Raw genomic sequence first — 22,263 nt, forward strand, 5'->3', positions numbered from 1 at the left:
GCACTGGCAAGGTGGGTTGTGCGGGTGCAGAAGACAAGCATGGGAGAAATACGGGACAGAAGGAGAGAAGATGAAGAGAAGATGAGAAGGAATCAGGTAAAACTGGCGAAACTGGTAGAGAACAGTTTGAGTGATGAAAAGCCCTTAGAGCTTCAACATGAGAGGATATGAGACAGAAAGAAAGAAAAAAAATTTAAAGGAAAGAAAAGCAAAGAAGAGAAGTGAAAATTATGGAAAGAAATACATAAAAAGAATAAAAAGAAAATAGAAGAAAATGAAAAAAGGGGAAAGAAAAGAAAAAAGGAGAGAAAGGAAATAAAAAAGATGGAAGTTACAAAGAGAAAAGTAGGAAAAGGAAACAGAAAAAAAAACAAACAAAAAAGGGAATAGAACAGAACTGCTCTATCCAGTGTAGGTCTTTGGTTTCCCAGGGGTCTTTAGTATCCCATCTGATTGACATCACTATGGCAGTTATAGCACAGTGGTGTTCAAGCTGAAATCAATCTACAGTCAGCTCTAATGAGACAAGCTGAACCCGCCATGCCAGCTACAGCTCATGCAATCTCACTGGGCTGAAGGAGTGGAGAGGAAGAAAAGGAAAGGACCAAGATCTCAGAGAGTACAGTCCTGCTAGATCAACACCCTCATTGCAACATCTTAGTTAGCAGGGTAGTTTCACAACACTCAACCGTTTTTCTTTTGAACATAATGTGGGAATGCACTGGGGATGTTGATGACCATTCGCAATTTCCCTTAAGTTTTCAAAAAAAAAAAAAAAGTCTACATTGTTTTGAAATTGTTTTGGAAAACTAGTTAAAATAAGAATTGTAACATTGCACAAATAACTGGGTTATAGTAAAACAACTGATCAAATAAAAACGTTGAGATAAGTTTCCTTCTGTTTTCTAATGAAGGATTTGTGTAAGGGAAATTTAATTCACAGTCAGAGTCATGAATATTCAGAGGCAGGCATACTATACAAGCTGCTATATTAACTACAGTTTACAGCTACAGTTTAGAACACTTCTATTAAATTAAGTCCTTGTTCTTTATATACAAAGTATATATATATATATATATATATATATATATATATATATATATATATATATATATATATATACTTTGTATATGATACTTTATATATGATATCTTTAGATATCACTACTCTATAGAATACTAAAACCCATAATACATATTTATTGTTGTTGAAATGCTGTTTATTACTGAATTTTAAAGCATTTATTTATGAAATTACTTCAGGATAGATACTACACCATGACTGTGTATGAGATGGATGTAATCACTACACTGGCAAAAAAAAAAAAAAAAAACTATTTAAACACTGATGAGTAAGCATTACCCAGTTTTATAATAACTCAGTGACACCATTCTTTACAGATATTATCGTTTAGTCTCTGTACAGTAGTTTGCTGAGACAAAAAAGTACTAATTATGTCACTTTTAACAGTCAGTCCAAATACACGCGCACACACACACACACACACACACACACACACACACACACACACAAAGCTGAGTAATAAATGCAGTGAACACAGAAAGTGTTTTTTTTTATGATGTAGTGTAGCCATTTGGGATTTCTTAGCTTCTAGAGAATGTTAGTGTAAATAAAAACATCCTTTGGCAGGGAAGCGCAAAATGCTCCATGGAAAAGCAACAAGGCTTTAAAGCAGCTCTCACAACAATGGAGGCTAATTAGGCAACAAAAGCAGTGCAATCCTAAGAGGGAAAAGATCAGCTGCTTTTACCATTTCATCAACTCTTCACAGGGGGAAGACACAGGCAGCTGTAGAAAAGCTGGGCCTTTTTGCCATCTAAAATGAGCTTTATAAACGTGATCAAACAGGTTAAAGGGCAGAGGCAGGGGAGCACTCTCTCCCTTAGGATGACTCAATGGACACGGTCCAATCCACAGGACCCGGGGGGTTCATATCATTATGGCTGCCTTTTAAGATGGGCTCAATCCCTTTTAAGAACAGCCTCCCCCAAGCCTTCACTCTGTCTCTCCCATAGGAAGTACAGAACCCCAGACGGCTATGGAGTACATGATCTTTGGTCAGAAAAAGGCAAGAAAGGATTTGAAGTGTTGTGAATGTGTATGTAATGTATGTATATAAATTTATACATGTGTGTATGGCTGAATATATTGTATGTATATCAGGAAGAAAGCTGGATGGTCAGTTGGGAATGGTCATTGTGTATGTTTGTGTGTGTGCCTGTCTTGGAGGTATTTGGGGGGGACTTGTTATCTTTCCTACGCAGAAAGGACAGAAAGCTGGCTTGGCTGAAAAGCCCTTTTACACACCTTGTCTTATGAGGAGAAGCAAAACAAAATGAAAGACACAGCCGTAGCCCTCCCCTGCTGCCTATATCACAGAGCTACAAGACTGTGCATGCAAAGCACTGATGAGAAATTAAATTGTGTCTACAAGTGATGTGAGTGTGTGTGAGGCAGCTTTTGCTGGTCTGATAAAAGGAAAAAAATACTACAGCCATTCTGTTGTTGCACTACCTGGCTTCCAAAATCAATTTTAGGTCTGGATTAACACTCATCTGATGTGCACGTGACTGCAGACTGTATTAGAAATATGCATGTAAGTTTGAGTACCTGCACTCTCTGTGCTGCTGCCTTTCTTCTCTTGTTGTCGTCTCTCCAGCTCAGCAAGCTCACTCAAAAGCGCCATGCCATTTTGAGGGGGTGCTATACAAGCAGGCACTGCCACGGGGGCAGCCATCTGGGCATCTCTTGTGGCACAGAGAGCCGCTGCAATCAGAAGCTCCAGACTCCAGATGCAGGACCCAGGATACTGGTTACCAAGAGCAGAAAGCTCAGAGCAGGGAGAGGAGGGTGATGAAGCCTGAGTGACCTCCAGATCTACAGACGTACTGGGTGAAGTACAGTTTTTCTCAGTCCTCTCATGGACATCCTCATTCGCCTCCACAGAATGGAGTTCCTGGGAAGCAGCAGGTGACTCCTGGACAAGATTTACAATATATTCTTCCTGAGTTCTGACCTCCTCAGCTGGGTCCTGGACCTCCAAAAAACTGGGCTGATCAGGGGTGAGGGTATTAGATGCCTCTATTTGTGAGTCCTCCCCTATAGGTGAAGCATCTGGGCTGGGGGATTTGGCAGGGTGTTGGCATACAGGTGGAGAGGGAGAGGTAGGAGGGCAGGTAATACCCTTCTGTTCTTCATCCAACTCTTCCTTTTCTGCCATCACCCTATTCCCCTCCTGGACATCCTCTACTTGGGGTCCCACCCTGGCAGTTGAAGTAGGGGATTCTGCTTCCTGGCACACAGGCTCCTCCCCCATTGTGGAAAGTGGGAGGGGCTGTGGTGCTGGTTCAGCAGGTTCTGCTTGCTCTGCCTCCAGGTCAGCATGTTCAGCTAACTGGACTTCTTGTGGAGATGGACCAGCCTTGTAACCAATTGCAATGGCAGGATAAGTATAGCCTGGTGGAAGATCTGGGGGGAAAGTGTATACAGGAAAAAAAAAATCATTAGCTGGTCAAAATATCCTCTGGCTAGGGTCAGTTTGCGTATAAGGCATTTCCATTATAACTCCCAGGAACATGAACAGCTCCTCCTGCCACATATCTTTACCATTCATTTGTTACAGTGTGACCTTACCAGTTAAAATACATGGCTCAGCTCCTAAAGTATGGTGTATAGGTGATGGATATGATGTATATTCCATCTCCATTGACAGTGTGTACTATTCAGAGACTGCGTTGCATTTATCTATTACCACTCACACATAATGGAGCCTGCACCATAAAGACTATGGGCAGGCATGATCAAAATTTCCATGAATACTGAATTATGTTCAAGGGTGTTATGGATGCAGTGTGTGCACTGTTTGTGTGTGAGAGATTGCACACAGGAGTGTTTGCATATAATTTAGTCTCTGAGTGAGCATGTGTATTCATCTCATTTGGGGTGAGAGTGAAAATGATTGTGTGAGTAGCAGTGCGTGTATGTGTGTTTATGCAGTGCACACTTTTGTGTTCGTAGGTATGAGTTTGTGTGTGTGTGTGTGTGTGTGTGAGAGAGAGAGAGAGAGAGAGAGAGAAAGGGAGAAAAGGAGCTGCAGCATAGCAGGGTATATTGATGACAGCATGGTGTCTGGATGTGATTGCAGAGCTAGCCCTGTCACCCCAGCACTAGGTTATTGATGGTATCCATCCGCCCTTCCTGACAAAGCAGACAGATGAATTTGTATCCTTCCGCCAGCCAGGCCTCAAGGACCCCTGAAGGATAAGAAAGCCCCCATCTACAGTCATCCTGGCCTCCCTTCCTTTGCACTGTCTCTTACAATAACCTCAAGTCTATTCCTTTCTCATGCACCTAAATATGTTAAACATGTGCATATTATAAACAAATACATGACATTCAAACATGGATTAAAAAAAGGGGGAAAGGAAACACTTCTATTTTTGTAATACAAACTGATTGTCAGTCATCAGTAATCAAAGAGCTGTGGTTCTTCAAAGGCTCCATCTTTTTTATCTTGTATGTTTCTCCCCAGACTGACTGTCCTTGAGAGGCAGACCAAAGTCTCCCCTCCATATCTCTCTTACACTCTATTTTTCGGCCCGGAGCCATGGAGCCAAGCATGATGGTAAGACCTTAACCTTGAGAATGGTAATGCAATGTTCCTTTTTCTCTCATCTGCATGCTGTTATTTTCCTTTAGAAGTATAACTGTTAGAAGAAAATGCTTTACCCTTTGAACCTGCATAAATCTGACTACTACAAGTAGCTAGATATTGTACGCAAATACAAGTAATGAATTTTTCAGAACCAACATAAAGCCAGTAAAGATCAGAATAAGACATGCAAGTACACCGGGCCCTCTAATCTTGGTTATTTTACTCACCAGGCTCCAGAGAGTGAGGGTAGTCCTGCGGCGGCTGGCCCTCTCCTCTCTTGTCTTGGGACTCAGCTTCTTTGGGAAGGTGGGGGGTGGCATGAGGGCTGAGGGCAGGAGAGCGGGGTGCTGCTACAGCTGGGCTTGGCTCGGGGCAGGGGGTGCATGGAGTGCTCTTAGGATGGGGCCGTGGGGCTGGTGAGTGACAGCAGGGTGAGAGACGAGAAGCGCATCCCCCTGGAGAGGATGAGGAGCGATTTTTACTGGAGGAGGGGTAGGAGAAGGGTTTTGCTGATTTCAGGGTGCGTGGCTCAGGAGGACCTTCATCCAGATCAATAGGAGGATCCTCAGGTTTCCTCTGCGGATATGAAAACCAGAAAGATCATCACAGAAAGTCCAACAACAGAGATGGTATTCACCATGGTGTTATGCTATTCACCCTAAATCTGACCTATATAAAATCATTGCAATATGCGACTATACTTCCACATATTTTATTGCTAAATAATGAACTACAGCCTGACATCATGTCTGATGACCTTTGGCGTTCTGCATTCGGGAAGTTTTTTTTTTTTGGTACAGAAAATTCACCTTATTTCTGAGAACAATCCAGTTCTTCTAACAATGCTAAATGCACTTTTACAGAGTTGTTGCTAACGTATATTTTGTGCATTTTTATATATATATATATATTACCTGAGAATGTGTCTGCCTGTGTGCCAGCTCCATTGCCTGTGCTGCTCTGTGGTGTTGCTGATGCTGATGCTGCTGCAGCATATAGAGCTCTTGTTGCCGTAGAAACTGGCGGGAGTAGACTGAAGAATGCTGTATGTGAGAAGCAGGCCCTCGAGCCCCATACACTGGGGGCCATAATCCCTGTTGCTCCATTACATCTACAGAGAGGGGCAGAGACAGACAGAGGGATAAGTGAGTGTGAGAGAGACTTTTTACACTCCTTACCCTGCAGAATCTTATTGGTAGAAAAAGCAGGTCCCCTCAATTTATTCATGTCCTTAATATCTTACTGGCTCATTTTACACTTTTACACTCTCTTACCATCTATTGAAAACATAGCCCAAGCTTCTATATTTCCTTATGAGGCTGCACATTTGAAACAAAGGCAGATCAAACACGCCACTCACTTATCCTTGCTGTTAATCATGGCTTACCTGTTCAGATTAACTCAGTTCGATGGCCACCACTGAGCTTTCCACACTTGCCTATTCCCTACTACCACAGTAATCCAAAACAATTCAATCCTGCTTTCTCAAAACTGTCGCTTAAATGTAACTCTTTGCATGAGGCCTTCCTGACAGGCTGCTAGAGAGGAAGATGACAACTAAGTTCCAAATGGCACACTCATTCAGGTGAGCTTATATGGTCTCAACATCTCTTTAGGATGAAATGAAGAACAGTGCATTTTTCAGACGCCACACAAACTGTTGAAACTCAGGCCACCTAGGCTTGCAATTCTTTCAAATACATGGCTCTGAATTTATGCTGTTCCAATTGCAGACATCTGCAGTCGGCTTGAAGGGAGGGGTTATCCAAGGACAGACTTTATCAAATTATTGTGTGTATTATAGGACATGCCTTTAAGGGTGGGAGGGAGAAAAAGAAAAAAGCACAGGGAGGGATGCACAACAGCTGTATACTTTGTCTCAAGCTTGAGATTCAGCCCACAAATATTTCAACACAATATGATTCTTCAACTGCTTTTCACATGCTACTCATTCTGCCCCTCTCCTCTAGACTCTCCACCCATTCCCTCCTTCCCCAAAGTATGGTGGGGCTCTTTGTAGGGCAAGATTCCTGGGACAGGGGCAATGTTTCCCTGGGGAAGGGTCCAGTGGGTGCTTTTCCACTCTCGGAAACGGCTCCTGCCGAGCGCTGAAGGAAAGTGCTGCGCTGAAGAGCAGAGAGCTAATTAAATTTCACAGACTGGGATGGGAGGTGGGAGCGCACACAGCACTGAGCAGATCACTACAGCACAGCACACAGGCACACAGCACATAACAGCCATGGTCAAATCAAAGTGCTGCAAACAGCTCTGTGAGCAGGTGTGGGCCAATGTCAAATGAAGCTGCCATGAGCTTGCTTTACACAGCAATGTGTACTGCTAGACAGTGTAAAGGAAAAAAATCACATTACGATAAAGCACACCATAAGGAAAATAGAGCACTGGGCTTAACAACTCCATAGCTCTCAAAAGTGTACAGTAAACAACTTGGGCCCAGATAGGCTTAGCGTAAAATATTTTCTCTTACTTTCCTCAACTTCTACATGTTCATTCAGTGGAATTTAAAAAAAAAAAAAAAAAACAACAGGTTCATGCCTCACTATGCAAAATATGAATCAGAATTCTGACATGCAAATATTTATACACAGCCTCACATTGTTCAGTGAATTATACATACATTTGCACTGCATTTTCTTGACACACCCTTAAACATACACCCACACACCATTTAAGATAACTTGCTTTAACACTTTTATAGTTCCATTAATAATCATTATAATTCCATTACAATTCCATTTCGAGCATGCAAATAAAGTTTTAGAACTGCACATGTAACCAATCTCATTAACCTGATAATAAGTTGCATGGCTTAATAAACATTTTTACAGTTATAACAGAATAAGAATTGAAAACTGGAAGCAGAAAAAGCTACTGAACCTGACATGGCAAATTAACTCAAAGAGCATGGAAAGTTATTGAGTTAAAGATCACAGGAAGTAATGAAAGCATTAGAAAGACTGTTGTACATCAGTAAAGTCACGTTTTTATTAAAACACATTTGCAAACATCCACACTGCTACATTAGATGAAAATAGTCTGGATCTTGCCAGTGTACCTAGGTGATGGGCGGCAGGGTGGGCAGCTGGCTCAGTGGGTAGAACTACCAGAGCAGGAGAGGGGTCCTGCGGAAGAGGCAGGACAGGCTGCAGGGGGCTGGGCATGGCTGCAGAAAAGCCTGGGGGCAGGTTCAGAGCTGCATGACTCAGACCTGATTTGACATACCAGAACCAGTCAAAATACCAATACACACACACACACAGACACACACACACACACATATATATATATATATAATGTAACTGCACACTGTTCACTAAATAGTACACTATTTTGGGGGTTTTGCCATTTTGTAGCCATGTCTCAAATATTGGTGGAGAAATCCTCTAATACACTGCTTAAGCTCAGTGTCCAAATGAAACTTTAGAGCCAGGCTCAGAATATGGTTTGGGGAACCTCAGGGGTCCATGAAGTATAGCGATGGGGTCAACATTTTGTATATTTTGTTAAAGTGGTGAAAATAACAAAACACCATAATCGTAGTTATATTTATTGCTGGGTTCTTATATTTATTAGCCTATTTGACTAGTTACTTGAAATGAATGGGTTTAATTCGAATCTCAATAATTGTATAAAACTAGGGTTAGTTTTGGCCAAAATAAATGGCCAAAATATTTACACATTTAAATAATGTCCCAAATATTTGAATAGTTGGATTATGTTCATAAATTAAATCTGTAAAAAAAAAAAAGGGGGGGGGGGGGGGGGGGGGGGGGAGGATCCCTGAGTGCAAAACCTTCAGTGTTCGAAGGGAATAGGGTGCAGGGTACCATTTCTCACACAAAGTAAGATCATTTTAATGACCTTAAATTTAATACTAATATAACTATACAGAATTAATCAATTTAATCTAATACCACAAAGCCTGTGAATGACATTAGAATAAACCTAGAATCTTCCATGTTGCATACCATATGAGTGTCCAATCCAAAGGGAGGGACTTCCTGTCCGAGGCATCCAGTGATGAGCTGGGTGAGTATGTACAGATGGATCAGCTCCTAATTGGCTCCCGCCTGGCATGATGAGGTGAGAGGTCAGGTCTCCATGGCAACTGCTGGAAGGGTGGATCCTGGCAAACTCAACTAGGTCCTTGTTTTCTCTGAATAGAGCAAGTATAAGAACAAAAGGCATAACAGATGACTTGTGTTTTAATGTGTGGTAATTTTTTAAGAGATGGTCGAAAATTGTCATCATTAATAGTTAAGGAAAAAACAAAATAAACATACCTGAGCAGAAGATCTCTTTCTCTGTCCAGCGGAGGCAGAGACAGCTGCTCCTCAGATATACTCTTCCTTTCCTCCTCCACCTCCCTTTCTACTGGGTATACAGAGCGCCCAAAACCTGCTACAGAAGGATGATTCAGCAAAACAAACTGACAACCCAGAACTGTCAACACAAACTGAGTAGGTATTCTGTTAAACCTAATGTAAAACACCAATCTTGCAAATTGCAACACAATATTTGGAATATTCACTTTTAAAATTAAAAATTGTATTTAAGTAAGACAACATAAGATAACTGAAAGGCAACACTTACATAAAGTGTGGTTGACCTGAGCACAGTAAACAATTTGTCAACCAAACTCAAACTGGCACTAAAATGACTAAAACACCCAATCTGGCATGTTAAACTTCTGAAATGTCAGGACCAATTTGCACATAGCTGATTACGTGATTTAGCAACCAAAAATGACTAATTGGAGACCGTTCCTGTAATCACACATTCAGCTATTCACATGTGTGGTTTCCAAACGTTCGCAGCTATCACTGCTAAACTGGAAAATGATGCCTGTCTTGTTATCTCAAATGGACACACATACGCATAGCACACAGACTCACATACGCACACACCAAGCCTCCTGCTGGTGGCTTACCCTTCATGCTGGGCAGCACTCTGCCGTGGCGGCTGTGGGTGGCAGGCCTGTCTGGTGGGCGGCACAGAGGCTCTCTCTGCCTGGCGACTGCCACAGCAATACCCACAGGGGGCTGCCTCACTTCCCCTTCCCCCTCACCGGAATCACGGCCTGCCCGCTCTGAGCGCTCACTCTCCCCAGAGGAAGAGGCCCTCCTTGAAGGCAGAGTTTGCTTGCCGTCCTGATGGGCACAGCTTGCGCCCCCTCGATTCCTCTCACTTCTGTCGTTCTTGTCTCCATTCACTGCTCCCTGCTTCAGGCTACCCAGGCCCCCAAATGGACTCTTCTGGGAAAGCAAGTGTGGCTGCTGGTTGCTGTACTTCATCAGGTTTTTCATGGCACTGTTCTCTGGCCCATGAGGGCTTATTGAGGGCTGCTGGTGGGCAGGGAAAGGAGGATGAGGTCCTTGGTCTCCTGTACCAAAAGAGTCATATGCTTTGCGCCGCTCACTGTCAGATTGAGACTGCTGCCCTCGCACTTCCCATGAAGAACCTGCCTGATGCCCAGTGTACACTTGTGCTGCAATATCCACATCTTGCTTTCTTTTGTCTCGAAAACTGTTGCTTGGACCCAGATCTGGATCCTGACCTTGAATTCTAGTCTTGCTGTTTTGCTGGTGATGGTGTACCCTAGCAATCCTCTGACTGTCCTGCTGGAGTGCACACCCACTTTCATTATTTGACTTGCTTTCAGATTGAATTCTATGAGGTGAACCTAAGTGCGAACAGTCCCGGAAAGGTGGAGTGCTGGTATAAGAGCTACTTTTAGCCTGGCAGCCATCTTTGGCTCCCTGGGGCAAGGAGGGTTGATAAGCATCTGTCTCTGAGGAATTCTCAGCAGCCTCTGAGCTATAGGAGTGGTTTGGGAGATTGGAATGTGGCTGGTGATCATGACCATGCTGTGCCTGCTGTGGTAAATGTGAATGGGGGCCTAGAGACCAGTCTGGACCTTTGTCTGTTTTACCGTAGCCATCCTGCTGCTGTTGATGTGCAGATTTCTTATGACAGGTACTAGGAGTTGGGAGGGGAGGTGCAGGAGGAGGAGCTATTCTGCCTCCATTACTACTCTTTTCTGAAGCTTTAGCCTTCCCTATTCCCTCTCCTCCAACTTCGTCAACCATCCCTCTTAGACCCTGACAGTGAGGGTTACCCAGCTGAAATGGCCCACTGCTTTTATCGCCCAGAGGTCCCACAGATGGCACAAATGTGGGCCCTATGACTTTGCGATCTCTGCCTGCTCCAGGAGCTAGACTTTTATCCTGAGCAGAGGACATGGTTAGTGGGGCAGGGGGACAGTATAGGTCTGGATGTGGATGATGGGGGTGGTGATGGTGGGGGTGAATAGGGTGCGGCCAGGATCCTCCAACTGCTGAGCCCAGGCCAAGGGGAGGAGGCATAGCGTATGGTACTGGATGGGTGTGGCCTAGCATTGCACTATGCCGAAGGCAGTCTGATGGAGGCTCACTGATTCGCATCTCACCGCTCACCTCTTTGCAACAGATATTACCTCCACCCCCTTTTGGACCAGTTCCTAAACTCAAGGCCCCTGGCCCTACACAACTAGGGAGGGAGGAGCCCCGGACTGCTGTCCCTGTATGAGGGCCATTATGGGTCTTGGTAGAAAGGAGGCAGGTGCTCAGGTGCTTTGAATCGTCTTTGTGTCTAGGATTTTCCTCTGGCCCTAATGGGTGGAGCTGAGAATGGTGAGGATGGAGGTGTTGGTGATGATGGGGGGCTGGCGAAGGAGGGTCATGGTGCTGACGGTCTTTCACCTCCTGTTTGCCTTTCTCCTTGTCTTTTCCTACAACTGATATAATCCGCTCTCCTATATCTGACTCTTTAGAAATTTTCTGGGTGGGCCCACCTCCCCCAGGGTCCCGCTCCCGGCTACAAGAGCCCAGGGGGTGGCTAGGGGTGGTCCGAGTCAGTGATGGTAAGTTGTGATTGGTGGAGAGAAGGTGGGGCTGTGATGAAAGGCTTCTAATATAGAAATCTGAGGAACAAAAAGACAGTGAGAGAAGGAGAGTATGAGAGATACCATAAAATCTTAAGATTCTGTTTAAGATTATAATTTATGAACTGACCATATGTTTGTATTAGTGTTAATTGTGGTAAGACAGATGGAATGAGCTTCACACACCTTTTGAAGTGTTGTAGAATCGGTGCTGTCCATAGAGAACACTACTGTTTCCATGGTGATCTAAGGGGCTCATGGGTAGAAAGGTGGGGGCCAGACTTCCAGAAAAGCGGGAATACCCTGGGGCTACCAAGAGAGAAACCGAGAAATAGAGAGAAAGTGAGAGAGAGAATTGTCAGGAGAGACAAACTAAACCTAAGAGTGACACACTTGGCCTTTTGCTGTGCTGTTGCTGCAGCAGAATGAAGGTCCATGAAGCCCTAGAGCAGGACAGAACCTTTCCAACAGCCCTGATGGGAACATGCAGATTCTGGGCTTCACTTGGCATTCATAAGTAAGCCAAAAAGTATACATGAGCTGCTGATCATCTCTTATTGTAAATGAAACATTTCTTTTGAAATTTTGTATGCACAGTGTTTTGATTTCAGCTTCTATTTCCTCTTTTAGATGCAGCTGCTGTGTGAAGTGATCAAGGACAATAGCTAAGTAGTCTGACACGTCGTGTTAAGAAAATAACAATTATTAATGATATAGTGAGTGTTGCTGTTATTTTATCTTAACAGATGATCATGCTTTGGGTGTGAGAACATTCAAAATGCAAATCTGTATGCTGATCTACTATGTTTTGTATACAGAACTTTTGCAACCCTTTAACTGTTAAATTATCAGTTGTTTGCTTTCTCACATTTTTTGGGCTTGTTATGGTTTATGACTTTGTACTTACTCAGTGCATGTTAAAAAAAAAAAAGACACACACTCCTATACACAAATAGTCAAAGAGAAAAAAAAACCCTGTCCTTCAAGCAGCTGTTCTGTGCACTTCCCATGGTTTCAGAGAAAGGTAAACAGCATTTTGCATTACTCTGCACCTCCAAGGTCAGGGATCTGTATCCTGGGATAGTGGAGGCCACAGCAGAAGGCAGAGGGAATGTTCATGTTGAAACTAAGCAGACAACTTACTTACAGAGCCTGAGCACAGATCAACGTCACGCAACCAAGAGCCACACAAGGACTGGCCCAAACATACAGAGGCACTAAATTGGAATGTGACCAGGTTGCCTGTCTGAGATTTTAACACATCTATTTATGTTTCTTATTAGATATTATGCTTAGTTTATAGTTTCCACATGTATAATGGAACTCTTTAATATTAATATTAATGCATGCAGATACATTCTAGAAAGTCTGTGAACATTTCTGTTCACTTTAAAACAGAGAGCAGTTCAAATTTTAGCCGTTCTCAGCAAAGTAAACAGCAGTCCATAAAGCTCATCCTCGACATTCCACACAGAGTAAGCATGAAGAAAAAACGAAGAGGGTGTAAAACACGCTGTAGATCACGAGGCCGGTCATGTAGGAGAGGGAGCTGGAGTGAGATAGTGTCTGAGAAGTAAAAGTCTGTGTGTGTGTGTGTGTGTGTGTGTGTGTGAGTGTGTGAGTGAAATAGAGAGTGAGAGAGAGATTCCCCTCTGCCTCTCTGCCTCTCCTACTAATTGACAGCCGAGGAGCGTTTTGCTGACAGTGACATCACAGGGGAGTCCAGATGGTTAATATGAGGCCTTCTGGCTGCACCTGTTTCCTACTGCCACTGAATTTCAATTTCCACCATCCAGAGTAGGATGACAACAGCACAGTCAATTGTAAACAGGTGTGTGCCTGCATAGGTGTGTTTGTGTGTTTAAAGAGGCAGAGTGTGTGTCTACAAAGTAGATGAAGCATCAAGTTCAAAGAGTACGTACATTCCAGTATACTGTAGAGCCTCCCGTTTAAGACATTTTAAAAGGAGGAGCGGAAACCCTCATCATTTCTCCTTTCCACCAATTAATTTAAATGCTAACAATTAGATGTGAGCTCCATGGCAGTCCAAAAGCAATCAGACTCTAATGATGTGCAATAAAACCCAGTGAGCCTCCACCAGACCGCTACAGTCTATTACAGAGCAGAGAGGAGTAAGAGCCCACTCCATACGAAGCCCTCAGAGACCACACACACATACACACACACAAAGATGACAGAGGAAGAAAAAGTGAGCCACAGAATGAGTTAGTAGTAGGAAAAGCTGCCTACAGTCTGTATATACAATCTGGTCAGTTATTTAAATGATAGTGAAATATCTAAAATAAGCTGACCCTACATCATTTTGCTGACTTAAGAGGACTGACTGCATGGTGTGATGAGTAAAGGAGACAGAACAAGGCAGAAGAGACAGAAACTATCCACATCACCACCAGGAGACATACAAACCCATCTACATGTTTTATAGTGGACATTTCATCTTTACTGTGAAAAAAATGAACAAATAACTGCTCTTTTCTTCTCTCCATCCACTTGTCGCATCATATCGTCTGTTTAACTGTCTTCTACTCGTCCTGACAGTGCTCTCATGGGAGTGCTGAGCTTTTCAGTATTACATACTGCTCTACTGGTCATACTACACTCATATATGAAACCACGCACACATTCACACATCATCTATCCCTTGAGCACTGGTAAATAGTCCATGGAAGAAAATGTATCAGATTGTATGAATGGATAATAAGTTCGAGCTACAACAGAACAGAACTGAACTTAAATTTAAGTCACGCTTAGTCAAGATGTGTTTACAGTTTAATTTAACACCAGGGCCACAACTATCTAATACAGAGTTCCTTAAACCAGAGGTGTCAAACATGTATAGTCCTGGATGGGTGGAGTCCAGCACATTTGGGTGATTTCCCAAACTAAAGACACCTACTAAACCTGGTTCTGTACAATAAAAATATATGACAATAAATTATAGTCCAATGTTTTTATCAGGTTTTTCATTGTATTTTATGGAACTGTTTCATCAGTTGTCATTATATTGGGAACAGAAAAATACACCATTTTATATATATATGTATGTATGTATGTATGTATATTTTATATGTATGTATGTATGTATGTATATACACGCATGCATGCATGATATATACTTGTAGAATGTGTGCCAAGGTGCACTGAAGCTGCTCTTATGGCTCGTGTTGACTTATTGAGACATTTTCTGTTGTATTTTCCGTTGTAACCCTCCTGTATATCGTCATATAATGGCATATATTATTACATTGCAAACTTACATATATTTCTTGGTATTTTGCAGTATATCACAGTCCATTTACATTTGTAAGTGGTAATTAACAGATATCTTTCCATGGCCAGGAGCCCAAGAGAGCCAAACTGGCCATGCTCTCTGGGGATGAGGGATGACATTACACTCTCCTGCCAATCAGTGAAACACAAATCAATTGTGGCCGTCTCTGAGCTCATGTATGTGGAAGCAGGCAGTTAGCACTTTCCTCAAAAGGCAGCATGAGCTGCAGTTTTAAACGATTTGGCTGGCTGGCTTCATTTGTCTTGAAGGACTCATGTGTTAGCCTTCACCCTCAAAGAAATAACCAAACTGCAAACTGGCGATAGACTGGTGTTACACACGCCTGTATTACACCATATCATTATTTCAGCATAATATAACTTTACACACCAAGCACAATATGCTGCAATATACTGTATACGCAACAATGTAAAACAAGGGCATGTTACGCAGTAGGATTTAACACACTCATAGACAAAAAGGTAAGAATGACGCAGACACACCAGAACCTGCCCATCTCATCGTCTAACTGAGGAGAAGTGAAGGACTGAGGCAGGCAGACATAAGAGTATAAAAGAAAGGAGATATAATGAGGATGAAGAAGCAGCTTGGCTAACAGGGTAGGATAAGACTACAACTGGGAAGCAGAGGCAAATCAAGAAATACAGGAAAGAAAGACAGTGCTGCAGAAATGAACAGCAGTATAATAAGGGAATTATGTAGTGGAAACAAGGAAAAGAAGAAAAAGGATGGAAAGAGGATTAAGGAGGGGCAAAGGGCAAATATGAAAACAGAGAGAGAGAGAGAGAGAGAGAGAGAGAGGGGAGCATAAGCAAAGGTGAGAAAAGTTCCTTAGTGAGAGAAGTCAAGATAAAAGACAGTGAGAGAATGAGAAATAGTTTGAAAAGGAGAGAGTGTGTGTGTGAGAGAGAGAGAGAACAGGGTAGCAGACTGTTGTTGGCTGAGTGCCAGACACTGGATTTAGGCCAGCTGGCATCGTGCCAATTGGGGCTTCCAGGCTTCAATCCCTAAAAACAATCATTTGGACAGTGCGTGTGTGTTTGTACAAATAGGTGAACATGCGTTTGAGTGAGCCTGCATGTGCTGGGGTGAGCGATTAGCTCACTATTATATTCACATCTATTATGGAAAACACAAACTCTCCTTCTCTCACTCACTCTCTCTCCAAACACACACACCCACAGACACACTCTGTGCACTGTGCCAAGTGTTGCTTCCTCCACCAGCTGGGACATCAAAGTTGATCCCCCTCTGCAGCTCTGAGCCAGGGCTCTCTCACTCACACACACTCGCTCTCTCTCTCTCTCTCTGACTCTCCACATTCTTTCTCAGCTCTCTTACACTCACTCTGTTAGCATCTCACACACAAACATCATGTAACACAGACAGCTACCAGCACTTTAATTTTACTAAAATGTAACATTAATAGTGTAAATTTAATAATGAACTGACACATGTTTAGCTCTATGTGGGGACCAAAATGTGCTCACAAGGATAATAATAGTTTTGACATTGTGGGTTGATGTGGCTGATCCCTATAAGGAAAAGTGGTCTTTTTTCTGTGTTTTCTCTCTCTCTCTCTCCCTCTCTCTCTCTTTCTCTGTGTGTGTGCACATGTGTGAAAAAAGAGAATGCCCTCTCATCAGAGATTTTACCCAGATGGGAAAACAGGTGTCCTGTTCACTCTTAACTCACACACATACACATACTAGCTCCCACTACAAACAATTTCATGAAAAAGACCAATAAATACATCAAGAACAAAACAAAGCGGATTGAAAAGGAGCAATGTAAACAAGAGAATGAGGTAAAGCGGAATTGTATGAACAATATACATATGCTTTTCCTCTCTGATACACATACATCATTAATACCACAGCAAAACAAGTAAAAATTCATACACAGGGCTGTGCAATATGAAGATATATCAATATTGCAAGAAAATACGTCATAATAAGCTATTTTCAGAGTAGTACTGGTATCGTCATTACTTTTATACCAACTCCATTATTACTCACAGTAAAAGCAGCTACACTGTAGGTTTGTACCACCCTCACCTCCACAATTGTATGTTAGTCACATGGTCACTGGAATCACTGGTATCAGTTTGGTGAAGCTAATACTCATATGCTCACAGTTGGTCTGTTTTTATGAGATGATGCAGACACACAGCATGCTCACACACACCTGACCAGGAGAGATAAAGTGATCGGAGAGACCACCTGCCCCACCACAAACGGTTCCCATCCAAAAGCAGAGCTGAGAGGCCAGAAGAGAGGGGAAACCGCCCATGAGCATGCACACGCACACATGTACACACAAACATACATACATACATACACACACGCGCACACATACACACAGACGCACAGCCCCGGAAGCCAGCTGCTCACCCGACGTTTTTCATTTAAAACCGCAAGCACACACAGACGCACAGAAGCAAATACACACACATACTTAAGTGTGTCACTGCTGGTTGTCTAGGTAGGAAGTAGGCCGTTGGAGGTGGGTTTAACCGTAAGGGTCATGACACCCTGGGCCTAGACTGGGGAAATCCCTTAAAACCCACGAAGACCTGTAGCATTCAGATTATGCTGAATTTATAAAGTAATGCTGAGTGCATACACAAGTCTATACATGCTGACCAACATAATGGATGATATGACAAAAGTATATCAGTGCATACTGTAATACATATAATATGTATTACAGTATTTAGGCTTTCTAACAGAGTGCCAGCCAACCGTAGTTTCAACTGTCTACAAAAATGAAAGGTACAAAAATAAATGTCAAAAATGAAACGTACAAAAATAACTAACTTATTAGTGCGATAGTCATTGTTATACCACTGAAACCCGAGATAAAGCCATGATTTGAAGCAATTAATCTCAGTATCAATAATGTATGTTCTATACATGTAATCACATATGACTAATGCCATATAGAATGTGCATGACCATACAAAAGCCTCAAACAACATAAAACCATCAGAGTCATATACACTACACAGACACACTCACACAGACAGACACATATTTAAACAATAACACTCTAAAGCAGCTCCATCTGTCCTGGTCTCCACAGGGGTTCCTGTGCATCAAATAAAATTCAAATCAGAATTAAAATCAGTCTCTCTCTATTTGCCTTCCCTCTCTTAACCTGTCTTTCTCCTGTCTGCCCCATCTCCCCCCACCTCCACACACACGCACGCACACAGCATGTCCTTGCAGGTCAGGTAGGTCTTTGCATTGTCAGTAGAAATGCAGTTGTCTCTGAGGGGGAGCAGAGCTGGGTAATTGTGTGGCTCATTTTGATGACATGCTCTTTATGCAAATTGAGGGGGAAGGGGGGGGTGGTAAATATGCAGCAGACCAGGAGAGACGAGACGTGGAGTGTTACCGGGGGAAATGGAGCCATCCAATCAACTGCTCCAAGGGTCTAAATGCAATTAAAGCCTTATTCCAATAATGACCTCTATCAACATAATAGGGGCATCTACATCATTACAGACACATTCTATTATCGTTATTATTACAATTATCATTATTGTTGTTATTATTGTTATTGTGGTGTTATTATTGATTAGTTTGTAGCTCCAGGAGAGCACTGCGCTGAACCAGCGCACAAAGAGGCTGCATTATCTCTCACTATCTCGCTACATCATCTTTTCTTTTGTTTACATCCAACTATAACATTGTACACCTTTACCTGTGCATTCTGCTTCTCATTCACATTCTCTCTCCCTCTCTCTCTCTCTCTCTCTCTCTCTCTCTCACACACACACACACACACACACACACAAAGATTTGTTCAGTCAATGAGTTACAGTAGCTCTGTAGCTCTGGGTGCCAGCAGAAAAGCCCCACTGTGCAGCCTGCCAACAACAATTACTGTTCCACCCTGCCAGCTGCCAAGAGCTCCAGAGATACAGAGCACTTAACCTGCACCATACCACACACACACACACACACACACACTTGTGTGCACATCCTTGTTGCACTGTTCTATGTATAGAAACAGTTCATGGGTGCTAGATAGTGATCAGACAACAAAAACCAGCACACACACACGCACACATATCTACATCCAAACAGCTGCTGTAAATATTCACATAATGATCTGACATTATACAGCATTCTCAGGCAATAAGCACATAAAAACTCTTCATAGTAAGCAATGGCTATATTCACAACTGCTGTTCTCAAAGCGTTCTACACCATAGCACACAAACCAAACAGCAAAGCGGGGGGAGGGGGGCGGTGTCAGTAATTTTATTTATTTATTCATGTTTTAATGACAACCGTGATGGAGATCAATAACTACTTTTAAATGTGGTTATAACCAAAATATCTGAATAAAAACTATAAGCTTCATTGATCTGGTTTGCTTGCTGGTTTCCTAGCCTAAAAGTTGGAACAGCTTAGAACCTGTACAACTAACATACTTTTTAATGCATAAAAGTAAGTTAAGTGCTCTTAATAAAATAGAAATGGTTTTTAATCTACAATTTAACACAATGTAAGTAGTTTGGTTCTGTGGGTGAAAAGTTCAGGAATAAAAAGCTTTAAGCAACAAGTTGCGTAATATTTGCCAAATATTTGCCCAATGTTCATAAAATTTTAATTATTCTTCTGAAATAAATGTGCTGCCATCATGAAGGGTTTTCAGAACATGTAAACAAGCTCCTGGAACCCCTGCTTCAGGGAAAAATGGACAAGGGCTTAGAGAGCAGCCCCAGCAAAAACAAGCAAGACAAATAGATAATAGCGTCATATTCATAACTACATATTGCAGCACTTGCCATACAGAACACATTCTCAACACACTCCTAATGTTCACAGTGTATATGACCACAGAGGAGCAGGAAGGATTTCTGTAATATGCATTCTGGATTCAAATCGGCCAGAAAGACAGTTGTAATACTGACTTAACCAAAGATCATGTCAAATGCTGTCACACTGGTTTTGGATGAGATACACAGTTTACACAAGACTCTGATAAGCATTACAAGGAAGTGCATGTGTAAGGATGAGTGTGTAAACATTACATTCTCACAACTGTGACACTACTACACCATAGCACACAAACCAAACAGCAAAACAAGCCTCTGGCTACATCTGAACAAGGAAACGATGAGTCAGAAAGAAAGAGACAAAGGAAACTTACCTTCATGTGGGTGTGGGAACCAGATCTGGGAGTGGCCGCTAGAGTGGGGTCCACTGCGATAAGGGGGAGAAGAGGGAGAGGAAGGGGGTCCGGAGGGGTGGGATGGGGGTGAGCCCAGACTGCTGGCCAGGAAAGTGCCCATGAAAGAAGCAGAGGAGTTCGCCATCAGCCCAGTGCCTGCAGGACAGAGACAAGCAGAGACAGGCAGGATGAGACAGTGAGATAAACCGTTGTGCTATCACACAGGATGCTGAAACTGGCCAGGACAGATTTTACACCTCCTGATTCATGCGGCATACCACAATTCATTGCTATTCATAGGTGTGTCAAATATAAAGTTTGAGTAATAAGGATGGAAAAAGACAGAACAAAGTAGTCTTAGACAATAGTTATTAGTTATGAGTAATAATAATAGTTATAAGTGCTCTGAAAGTGCAATCTACATAGAATAATAAATCTTTTAATATGTTTTTAATTCCTAGGAATTAAATGTCTCTACACCACCATGTCTTCCTCCCATTTCAAATAACTTCAAGTTAGTTGTCAGCACAGTAGCTTTTGTCACAGACACAGTATCACAGTATCAGGATTTCAGTATCATAGTCTCTATGTACTTCTTCATATTCTCAGTGACTTATTTCAGTAGACAAAACTGTCAAATATACAAAATTGTAAAATATCAAAACCTATATTAAATTTTATGCATCACTAACTTTAACAAAGCTTAGTTCGCGGGATTTGATACAAAGTTTACAATATCATTTAATAGTTTGGTATCAAATAAAAGTTCAAGCTTTTGAGCCTACTGAGTGAGATCACAAGCTGAACTCTTAGAATAGTAGAAGTACTGAGCATTTGCTTTGAATTGTGAATTTAGCACCATTTCAGCAAATCTGGCCCAAATACCAAATTCATATAATCAGAATCAGCCATTCAAGAATATTTAATCAGGTTGGAGGAAAATGGTGGTGCATTTAAAACATCATAAAATACAACCGATATAAAATACTAAAACAATACAGTAAAGTATATAAACTTATTGTGGTTTATTTGTACTGAGCTTTATAAATCAAAAATAAGTAAATAGATATTTATTTGATATTTGATATAAGAAAATAGACATTTCTTTCATATTATAATCCTGAATTTGAGATAAACTAAAGTTTATCTTCACTCCCAGGTACCTGATTATCAGTCTCACAATGTCAAAGGAAAAAACCCAAAACAGAGTGTGGAAGGGGGAGTGGGAGATGAGAGATCAAGGAATAAAGGAGAAGAGCACATGCCAGGAAGATAAAAAAAAAAGAGCAAGAAACAAGCAAAAGGAAGTGAGAAACGGAAGCAGGGACGAGAGTGGGTGAGGCAAGGAGAAAGAGCAGAAAGACAGAGGCAGGGGAAGTGAATGGAATAGAGAATTAGAGCACTTGTATACAAGAGTCTCACTGAGTGAGAACATCCCTTCTCTCACATACATACCCCTTCATGCTACCAGCACTGAAATAATAATCAAACCGTCATACACAGAACATGGCATTGAATTATATGGCATCAACTATAACATTTTTTGGCACAGGATACTGATAACCAGGGTTAAGATCAAACTTAAAGAGCAGATGAGATCTACCTGCAAATAAAAAGAGGAGGCAAGGGAAGAAGAGACAAAAAACAAAGAAAGAGAGAAGAATAAACTATAAGAACAACAGACAGTGAGGAAGAAGGACGAAGAAAGAGAATGATAATGAAGGAATGAAAACGAAAGGCTGGAGTGCCCTCCTCCTTTAAGCATTAGGGTCCCAGGGGGTGGCAGCCCCTTGGAGAGGGGGCAGATTAGCAGTCCAGCAGCCAAATGCGATGTTGTTATCACCCAGTCCAATTCACATCAATTATTAACACTGCTTAGTGCTTACTCTCCCATATGTACGGCACACACTGCTTAAACACACACACACACACACACACACACACTTCAGAATAGCATACTGTACACTCATGTAAAATACACTCATATCCTGAGTGCAGTACATAATACACTCATCCCATCAGACCGCATTTAGCATATAAAGAGTCAGATGCTGTGGCAAAGCACATGAATATACACATACAATTATAGTCATTTATCACCACTGAAACAGCCTACAATCAGAATCAGACACATTTATACGGTTCAC

The 22,263-nt window shown here is 42.1% G+C and overlaps 1 protein-coding gene across 3 annotated transcripts in view; it reads right to left on the bottom strand.

Annotated features, from left to right (window-relative positions):
• Window positions 1-22,263, bottom strand: part of bahcc1b (BAH domain and coiled-coil containing 1b) — an 84,808-nt gene that overhangs the window by 23,205 nt on the left and 39,340 nt on the right. For 2 of the 3 annotated variants that reach the window (XM_034309270.2, XM_026914854.3), the window contains exons 3-11: window positions 20,096-20,272; window positions 11,803-11,925; window positions 9,625-11,655; window positions 8,978-9,095; window positions 8,663-8,850; window positions 7,750-7,902; window positions 5,591-5,787; window positions 4,904-5,252; window positions 2,633-3,490 (exon numbers count right to left, since the gene is read on the bottom strand). In XM_034309270.2, the coding sequence (XP_034165161.2) occupies window positions 2,633-3,490; window positions 4,904-5,252; window positions 5,591-5,787; window positions 7,750-7,902; window positions 8,663-8,850; window positions 8,978-9,095; window positions 9,625-11,655; window positions 11,803-11,925; window positions 20,096-20,272 (4,194 nt within the window). The remainder of the gene's footprint in view (window positions 1-2,632; window positions 3,491-4,903; window positions 5,253-5,590; window positions 5,788-7,749; window positions 7,903-8,662; window positions 8,851-8,977; window positions 9,096-9,624; window positions 11,656-11,802; window positions 11,926-20,095; window positions 20,273-22,263) is intronic. The other variant, XM_053238630.1, reaches the window with a different exon arrangement.

This window comes from Pangasianodon hypophthalmus, chromosome 12 (genome assembly GCF_027358585.1).
Source record: "Pangasianodon hypophthalmus isolate fPanHyp1 chromosome 12, fPanHyp1.pri, whole genome shotgun sequence".
In the NCBI taxonomy this organism is placed as follows: Eukaryota; Metazoa; Chordata; class Actinopteri; order Siluriformes; family Pangasiidae; genus Pangasianodon; species Pangasianodon hypophthalmus.